The 10,386-nt window shown below is 39.0% G+C and overlaps 1 protein-coding gene across 1 annotated transcript in view; it reads right to left on the bottom strand.

Annotated features, from left to right (window-relative positions):
• Positions 1-5,087: 5,087 nt before the first annotated feature.
• LOC130928019 (oocyte zinc finger protein XlCOF6-like) overlaps positions 5,088-10,386 on the bottom strand; it is a 37,496-nt gene continuing 32,197 nt past the window's right edge. The window contains exon 3 of the mRNA XM_057854191.1: positions 5,088-9,723. Coding sequence (XP_057710174.1) covers positions 7,580-9,723 — 2,144 coding nt within the window. The 3' untranslated portion in view covers positions 5,088-7,579. The remainder of the gene's footprint in view (positions 9,724-10,386) is intronic.

Here is a 10,386-nt window from a genome sequence, read left to right as displayed (position 1 = left end):
TTTTTATCTTTGGATTCGAATACAGTAATGATCGCTTTTCCTGACAAGGCAATGTTTTGTTTAGTTTGACATAAAATATATTTCTGAAGATCCGTCCAAAACTTTACACTAATGGGGCAACCATAAAACAAATGAGTCACGCTTTCAGGTTCAGTCATACAAAATGTACATTTGTTGTCAATATCCTTAAAACGAGACAAGTACACGTTAGTCGGGTATATAATATGTAAAATTTTCAAGTGGAATTCCCCTACTTTGTTGGAAACAAACAATTTAAAAGGAACAAGCAACGCCTCTCTCCATTTTATATTATCAAACTGTGCATTCCAAAATAATTTCCCACGAGGTACAATTCTCCTCTTACTATAGAATGATTCCCTTATATGTTTATTTGTACATTTCTTGCTTAAAAGATCTATATTATTTAAATAAAGGATCTCACCATCGGCTAGGTCATTCTGTCCTTTATACTCTTTCATTAGTTCTAATATTCCACTGGGGATGGAGTTGAACGCAAAATGAAATTCTTTAAACTTTATGGGAAATAATTTTTCTATTAGAAATTCTTCATAAGAAAGAAGCTGTCCATCACCTTTAAATAAATCTTTCAAGTATATAATATTTTTATCAATCCAATTTTGTATGAAGAGTGATTTGTTCCTTTTTGTTATATACTCATTATTCCAGATAATATATTTGTGTGGAGAAAAATTGTGAGAGTGACATAACTTCCAAGACAACAAGGCTTGTTGATAAAAACCTGACATTTTAACAGGAAGTTTCGAGAACTTGTAATTACATGACAACAGAAATCGAAGACCTCCAACCTTGTTAAAAATATTATTCGGGATGAAATACCAGATTGAGTTTGGTGCTTTTAAACATTCTTTTAACCATTTGACCTTAAAATTATAATTCAAGTCCATAAAGTCCAAGAGTTCAAGTCCACCTTCAGTCCTGGAACCAGAAAGCAGAGTTCTTTTGAGATGATGGTGCTTATTCTTCCAAACAAAATCAACCATCATTTTATTAATTGCTTTGCAAGTAGAATCCAAGACTTCTAAGGAAAGTGTTGGATAGACAAACCTGGAAACACCTTCAGCTTTCGTTAAGAGAACCCTCCCTAAAATAGATAAGTGCCTTTGAAGCCACATATTGAGTATTGTTTTAGTTCTTTGTATTCTTTGGGAGAAATTAAATTGTTGACGCTCCTTAGCATTCTTACAGATATGAATCCCAAGGTATCGAACACACTCCTTAACAGGCATATCATACAAAGTTTTCACGTCATTTTTATACAGACATAAGATTTCACACTTAGACTTATTAAGTTTCAATCCCGAGGCAAATGAAAACACATCTATTTGAGAAATGGCATATCCAATCTGTTGTTTATCTTTTAGAAATAACACTATCATCAGCTAGTTGAGTCTTTTTGATCTCCTTACCAAAGATGGACAACCCCCTAATACAGGGATTACATAAAATACTTAACGAAAGTAATTCCACTACAATCAGAAATAAAAATGGGGAAATTGGACATCCCTGTCTTACAGATCTGAGGACAGGAAATCTCCTAGTTGTGGCTAGATATAACATAACACAACTATCAATATCAGTGTAAAACATTTCAATAGTTGAAACAAATTTTTCTCCTAAACCAAATGTTCGAAGCGCTTGGAACAAAAAGTAATGTTCCACTGTATCGAAGGCTTTATAAAAATCAAGAAATACCATAAGTGAATCAGTTTCTATATTTTCAGAGTATTCAAGCAAATCTAAAACAAGTCCAACATTTGAGCTGATATGTCGATGAGCCATAAACCCAGTTTGGTTTTCACTTATAATCTCATTAAGACCACTTTTCAACCTTTTAGCAAATATTGAGGACAGAATCTTATAATCCACGTTCAACAATGTAATTGGTCTCCAATTCTCTACTAATAAGCGATCCTTCTCAGGTTTAGGTATTAAAGTTATTATGCCTTGTTTCATACTCGTTTCATACTCCTTTTTAATCAAACATTACCTGAACATTTCAAATAAATGATCTCCAATAGTATCCCAGAAGAATACATAGAATTCCACCGAAAAGCCATCCGCACCTGGTGCTTTCCCCTTTTTCATTGCGAGAGTGGTTTCATAAACTTCATTTTTGGTCAAGTGCTGTTCACAGCTTTGTTTAAAGTGTTCTGAAATATTAGGAGTAAATAATTTAACATTCTCAATAAATGTATTGCAAGCTTGAACATTACAATTTGATTTATATTTATTGGAATAAAATGATTCAACATATTGTGAGATTATCAGGTGATCAGTGATTATAACGTCATTAATCCTGAGGGCTGAAATATTATTCCTTATCCTATTTCGTTTCCCTAAAGCAAAAAAGTACCCAGAATTCTTTTCACCTGACTCAAGCCATTTTGCCCTTGACCTTATAAAGGCTCCTTTAACCAAATTAATATAAGCATTGTCACCATCTTCTCTTATTCCTTTAAATTTGATTGCTTCATCCTCTGTTAAATTGTCTTTTCTCATCAAAGAGTTTAATTCAGACATCATTTTCATTTCTTTGGCGCAATTCTCTCTCTTAATTTCCTTACTACGTTTTATTGCCATTCCTCTAATTTTGAATTTGAAATATTCCCATTTCTGTACTGGCTTCATCTCCATTTTTCCAAGTATCTGTTTCGCTGTTCGCTTTACCATATCACAGAATGAATTGTCTCTTAACAAGTCATTATTTAGTTTCCAAAATCCTCTTGAATTACCCTTCTGTAGTGTTGATCCAATTAAATGAATTGAGATCAATTTGTGGTCAGATAAAGGAGCTAGGTCATGAGAAGACTCAGCGACATATTGTAAACCTGATGGTGAAATAAGCCATAAATCAATTCTTGACTGCAAAGACCTTTTAGCATTACTCCATGTGAATTCCTTTTTATCAGGGTTCAAAAACCTCCATACATCAACAACTGAAAGTTTTTCACTGATAAATGCTGTACTCTTAAATCTGGAGTGTTGAGCAGTTCTTATTGGTATTCTATCAATAAGATACGGTAATTCCAAGTTGCCCATATAGACCCTACTCACATGACGTCACAACCACACCCCCGCGCCATATTGTCCGTCAACTCGTCACTGTTGATGCATTACCGCTACTTAAATTCCTCATATTATGGCATGTTTTTCTGCTCGTTAACATTAGTAATCAAAATGGTGAAGGCGTGTGTGGCGGTTGGTTGCAATAGACCCTACCCACGTGACGTCACAACTCCGCTCTCCTGAATGGTACCGCCCACTTGTCCGTCAAAACATAGTGTTAACCTGTTACGGCTACGTACATTTCTCCTATTTACGGCGTGTTTTTCTGCTCCTTAACATTAATAATCAAAATGGTGAAGGCGTGTGTGGCTGTTGGTTGCACTAACAGAGAAGATGGAAGGAGAGACTTGAAGTTTTACCGTATTCCGAGGGATCCAAAGAGAGCAAAATGGACGGCTGCAATTCGACGTGAAAACTGGGCACCAAAAAATCACCACAGACTATGTAGTAGTCATTTTATATCCGGTAAGATGCATTTAAGATATACTTAGAGGGTTTTGGGCTGACAAATAACCACAATTAAGATCATTGCTAGGCTAATCGCCGACAACATACACTCATACATTGTGAATGAACTACCTGAAAATATATAATTATAAGGGGATAAAAAGACAGTTGTCATACAATTAATTTACAATTTCACTATTGAGGTCAAAAGCCAAAAAATAAATTCAACTAGGGACAATCTGAAGTAGTGCTATCGCACTTCATATTTATTACATATTATATATATGTAGTGAGAGTGCAATCGCTAAACCATATAAACATTAAAAGCCCTAGCTCCATTAACAAATTACATGAAATACATTAGACTTGACAGTGGATGTTAGCAAAAACAAAAGATTTTGAATTGAAAATTTCGTAACTCACCTTCCCGAGCACAAGATAGATTCCTGCCGAATTTTCGTGGACGAGGACCTGTTTCACCCAACCAGCAACGAAGTATTTATAAGCCTCCAAGCTCTTGAAGTTTTTCATATTTTCGTGAGAATAGGTTGATTTTGTGTGGACAAGATAGTTGTAAATATCAGGGTAGCAGATGTCAGGCAGAGACGTCGAAGACAGCGGGTCGAAAAACATCGATTTAGGCATCAAATATGGATCTGGCGAATGGATAAGCTGAAGCTTTTCCACATAGCGCCTTTTATGCAACGCATCCAATGAGGTTACAGCGTCAGATAACACCGGGGCTACCATGAATTGCTCTATAAATTGCACGACTAATTAAAACCATTGAGAATAGGGCTAAAAAATGACGGACAATATGGCGGCCGGATACAGCGACACGTCATTTTGTGACGTAGGTGAGTAGGGTCTATAGGAATTAATGCAGTTGCGAGCCACCTGGTGGTAAGACTAAAAAAATGAATTGGCCAACGAAGCAAGTTTTATTGCTAACATTTTTGTTTCCTGTAACACCTTAAGAGTTTGTTGACAGGATGAAATCATATTCACTGCAACATGAGTAAGCCAACCAACAGGACTGTGAGAGTGGAGACGCAGAGCAAACGTGGCTTGCAAAAGGCGCAAACTCTTGGATGACATGTCATGAGCCAACCCGCCTTGTGGCTGGATGGCATATCCAAGAGGATCCACTCTAGCCATGCTCCTCGCTGGAAAGGTGGAGTATGTGACGTCTCATGATCAATACTGCGCTTGCATTTCGAGCGGCAAGTCACCCAAACATGCACGGCTCACAGTGGATCAGCGGAATGGCTAATTTTGGCATATAAAGATGGCTTCACACACTCTCCCAAGTTGTCATGTTGAAGGCCTTCTAACCTTGCAGCGGATGCTGTTGAATCCTTTGAAATTATGTAATTGTTCATTAAATTAACCAACCTACCTGGAGATAGGTCTTCTACAAGTTAAAAAAAGTTATTGAATGATGATATATCAGATAAAAAGGAGAGATGAATGATGAGACGTACAGTCATGTGGAAAAATTAGGGCACCCCATTAAATATTCAGTTCTTTATTGAGAAATAATCACATATCAATGTCTGATATTTTTCTTTATCCCTGGAAAAGAAAGTGATTTCATTGCAGGTAAACAACAACAATGGACATTTTTTACTCATTAGACCAAATATATCAACAAAAATGCATATTCTAACTTAGGAAAAAGTTAGGACACCCTACCACCTAATAGCTATAGTGTTAGCCCTTTTGACTGACCTTTTGAATAACTTCGGTGAGATGCTTTTTGTAGCCATTTACCAGTCCTTGACATCGGTCTAAAGAAAGTTTGTCCACTCCTCAACGTGGAATACTTTAAACTGTGAGATATTTGAGGGGTTTCTTGCATGTACAGCCCGTTTCAAGTCACCCCACAGCATCTCAGTGGGATTAAGATCTGGGCTTTGACTCGGCCATTCATAGCGGGGGTTTAATTAGTCGGTGCAGTTGATTTCAACAAATTCCGTGCAGTTTGTTAGTGTTTTGATCATTTCGGGGCTCCGGAGTGGCTAAGCTAGTGCGAGTCAATGGTCCCTTGCTAGCATGCCAATAAAAAAAGATATTTATGGATCTAACATAGTCAAACAAATTCAAAATTCAGATCGTTGTTCAAAGTACAAATGGGGTCAAAACAATGTTACACCAAACTGCCGTAATTCATTTATTTCTGCAGGACTATTTTTTTTTTAGATGTGTAATTTGACCACAATAGACAGGAGTGCTTCGGCCACCCGTACTTATGCTGCATTCGAGGAAGGTGGGAAGTTGGACTTATTCCACTCGGATGGTACCAGGTGCGAGCCCAAAGCGTTCAAAGCCTTTTTTATTTTGGCCATCAAAAGACACCTCCAGCAAACCTGCCTTCTCACAAGCGATCTGTTGTCTCTGTTGCAGTGAACCTAATAAACTTTTTATCTAAAATACTCCTAAATCGGCAAAATCTTGACTTGAATCTATCTTTAAATAATGAAACAGTTTTAAAACTTCGACGAAATTGGAAATTATGGAATAATGGGAGCAATTTTAACAACTTTATAGGATTAACAACAAACTAAATGAATGTAGTTTAAAGCTGCTGATGCAGAATGGGGACTTGATTTTTTTTATTGATTGCTTTTTAGCTGTTAACTTGATACTGAAATAGTAGTTTGGTTTAGCAAGACTGGATTTCTAAACAATTATGGAACTAACGTACAAAAATTTAAAAGCGGGTGGGGGGGGGGACGCGTGATTAATCGAATTGTAATTGAATCGGACCCTCTGAATCAGAATTGAATCGTTAGGTGCCCAAAGATTCCCACCTCTAGTCCCAAGGAGCATATGTGCCACTACTACCCATTTGTTGCCTGGTATACCAGACTCACCGCTGTTCCAGCGGTTGAGTCTGACCACCATTCAGTGGATACAATTTCCAGGGCGGAGCAAGCCCAGCAAACAGACAGCAGAGTGGACCAATCAGCGACGGGCGGACGTGAAGTTAGTAAAGCGACGAGGGCAGGACGAGGGACTTGCCCGCGGAAGTAAACATACGAGGAGAGCGGAGTTTATTCAAAATGGCTAGCGCGAAACAGACTGTTGTCATGGACTTGTGTCGATGTGTTTTTGGTAATTTAAAACTGATTTTACCGTGGATTGGAACATATTCTCGGCTCTCCTGTTCGCCATCTGCGTTGTTGTGGAGACGACTTCCGACGCGGGAGAGTGACGTTGCTCGTTAAGACACGTCACGCAAATAAATGAATCGGATTGAACGGTTTATTTTGTCTGTGCTCGAGAGGCCATTAATGGGCTGGGTCCCAGACTATTTCTGACAGTGTTTGAAAAATACAGGGAGAATAGTCTGGCGGTGCCAGGCAAACCCATTTGTATGTTATTCTGTCTGACAGGTGGACAAAAGATGCAATTAGCAATTAATCAATAATAATTAATAATTCACTAAAGTCAACAATGATGAAAGCATCACGTGAGGCTGTGTTTTCAAATAACTTTTGAATTTTTTTAGTTTGGGGTCTACGGTTTCAAATATCTGTGAAAACTAGTTTGAAAGAGGGAGAGTATTGAATATATACTGTATATGATGGACCTTGAGAATTAAATCGGGTGAGCAAATACTTTTGGCAATAGTGTGGATGCACAACATACAAGGGTTAGACCACAGTTGTCAAACTGATTCCAGAAAGGGCCAAGTGGGTGCTGGATTTTGTTCCAACAGATACCGTGCAGAGGGTTTAACCAATGAACTTCCTACTGAAACAAGCAGCACCTGACAAAGTTTAACTGATTACACATGGAAAAGATCTGATTGGTGAAAAGGTGTCCTCTTCATTGGTTGGAAAGCAAACCTGCACCCACTTGGCCCTTTCTGGAATCGGTTTGACACCTGTGGATTAGACAAAGCACATGTAAGGCACCAAAAGTACCAACCCTCAACAGGATTTAAGGAAGCTCTACAGAATACAATTGTCCTGTGTGTCAAATCTGATGAAACCAGAATGTATGACAAGCAAAACACTCATTGGCCACTGCTTCTCACACCAACACACACGTGTCTCTTAATCCGATCCTTGCGAGCGAATCCTTGACCACAAACTGAGCAGGTAAAAGGTTTTTCTCCAGTGTGAATTCTTGTGTGTATTTTCAAACTACTTTTTTGAGTGAATTTTTGACCACAAACTGAGCAGGAAAAAGGTTTTTCGCCAGTGTGGGTCCTTGTGTGTTTTGTTAATTCTCCTGCATGAACAAAACCTTTTCCACAAACTGAGCAGGAAATAGGTTTTTCACCAGTGTGGGTTCTTCTGTGGAATATCAAGTTTCCGTTGTTCCTGAATCTTTGATCACAAATTGAGCAGGCAAAAAGTTTATCGCCAGTGTGGGTACTTGTGTGTCGTTTTAAGATACTCTTGCGATTGAATCTTTGACCACAAACTGAGCAAGAAAAAGGTTCTTCTCCAGTGTGGGTTCTTGTGTGTATTTTCAAGCTATGTTTTTGACTGAATCTTTGACCACAAACTGAGCAGGAAAAAGGTTTTTCGCCAGTGTGGGTTCTTGTGTGTCGTTTTAAGGTACTCTTGAGATTGAATCTTTGACCACAAACTGAGCAAGAAAAAGGTTTTTCTCCAGTGTGGGTTCTTGTGTGTATTTTCAAGCTATGTTTTTGACTGAATCTTTGACCACAAACTGAGCAGGAAAAAGGTTTTTCGCCAGTGTGGGTTCTTGTGTGTCTTTTTAGGTCTCCCGCCTGACCAAAACCTTTTCCACAAACTAAGCAGGGAAAAGGTTTTTCGCCAAAGTGAGTTCTTGTGTGTTTTGTTAAGTCTCCTGCCTGAAAAAAACCTTTTCCACAAACTGAGCAGGAAATAGGTTTTTCACCAGTGTGGGTTCTTCTGTGGAATATCAAGTTTCCGTTGTTCCTGAATCTTTGATCACAAATTGAGCAGGCAAAAAGTTTATCGCCAGTGTGGGTACTTGTGTGTCGTTTTAAGATACTCTTGCGATTGAATCTTTGACCACAAACTGAGCAAGAAAAAGGTTTTTCTCCAGTGTGGGTTCTTGTGTGTATTTTCAAGCTATGTTTTTGACTGAATCTTTGACCACAAACTGAGCAGGAAAAAGGTTTTTCGCCAGTGTGGGTTCTTGTGTGTCGTTTTAAGGTACTCTTGAGATTGAATCTTTGACCACAAACTGAGCAAGAAAAAGGTTTTTCTCCAGTGTGGGTTCTTGTGTGTATTTTCAAGCTATGTTTTTGACTGAATCTTTGACCACAAACTGAGCAGGAAAAAGGTTTTTCGCCAGTGTGGGTTCTTGTGTGTCTTTTTAGGTCTCCCGCCTGACCAAAACCTTTTCCACAAACTAAGCAGGGAAAAGGTTTTTCGCCAAAGTGAGTTCTTGTGTGTTTTGTTAAGTCTCCTGCCTGAAAAAAACCTTTTCCACAAACTGAGCAGGAAAAAGGTTTTTCACCAGTGTGGGTTCTTCTGTAGAATATCAACTTTCTGTTGTTCCTGAATCTTTTAACACAAATTGAGCAGGCAAAAGGTTTTTCACTAGTGTGGGTTCTTCTGTGGAATATCAACTTTCTGTTGCTCCTGAATCTTTGATCACAAACTGAGCAGGAAAAAGGTTTTTCGCCAGTGTGGATTATTGTGTGTCGTTTTAAGGATCCCTTTTGACTGAATCTTTGACCACAAACTGAGCAGACTAAAGCATTTTCACCAGTGTGGCTCCTCATATGGGTCCGACAAGTATACTTATTAGCAAAGTTTTTCCCACACTGAGAGCATTTGCTGAGTTTGTCGTCACCGTGAGATGTCTTATGACCATCATCATTGTAAGGTGCGTGTGACGTGGCGCCATCTCTATCTGACGGCGCAATGTAAATGTCGGCTTGCAATACTTCTGTTGACCTGCTGCTACTCCCCCCGCTTGGAGGCGCCGCCCCTCTGCTGGCCACACTCGGACCATCTTCACTCTTCAAGGGCTCACCAGTCAACCTGGTGATATGATCCTCCTCCTCTTTACCACATGGCAGCTCCTCCTCCTCCTTTTTGATTGGAAGTGTCTTCCGTTGACCGGGCTTTGGCTCCTCTTTGATTTGGGGGAGCTCAACATCCTCTTTTACGCCAGGAGATTCTGGCTCAGCACCAAGGTATTTTCTGAAACCTGCAAGACACAAGAAAACCACTGATATATTTTATGGACCACCACTGTGTCATCGGCCAGTCTTTTTTTTGTGCAAAACTTGGAGACAAGTACAGTGATCCCTCATGACTTTGCGGTTCACGTTGCGCGGTTTCAGTGCCTAACTTATGCACACCCCCACCCTCCCCGGATGCAGTCCAGATGAGAAGTGATCTCACAACATTAATGGCGGCTATAGGCATGGCGATTAATGGTCTCATTTTAACTATAATCTGACCGAAAGAAGCATGGAATGCACTGTCCTTGTGGGAGGCAAGTGTGGCAGCTGTGGCCACATACTTGGTGGAGAAAATACCTGTACTACGAATCTGAAGCGGCACATCAAAGTTTGACACGCTGATATTTATGCAAAGTTGTTATTAATAAGTTATTAATAGTTGTTATATAAGCCATTTTAAAGGGATCCACAGATAGAAAGACATGTGGTTCTTAAAAGATAAATGTTAATATGAGTTGTACTAATTTGATATTAAAACCCCTCTTAATGTTTTCGTTTTCATAAAATTTGTAACATTATTTTACCTAGTAGGTCGCCATTGTTGTTGACGTCGCAGGGCGGCGACGTTACATGAACACGCTGCCGGGCTTCCACAGTGTCACTTGTTAACTACATAAACATGTCGT

This window comes from Corythoichthys intestinalis, chromosome 13 (assembly GCF_030265065.1).
Source record: "Corythoichthys intestinalis isolate RoL2023-P3 chromosome 13, ASM3026506v1, whole genome shotgun sequence".
NCBI classification, from domain to species: domain Eukaryota; kingdom Metazoa; phylum Chordata; class Actinopteri; order Syngnathiformes; family Syngnathidae; genus Corythoichthys; species Corythoichthys intestinalis.
The sequence above is the reverse complement of the archived record's forward strand: the minus strand, read 5'-3'. Positions and strand labels throughout refer to the sequence as shown.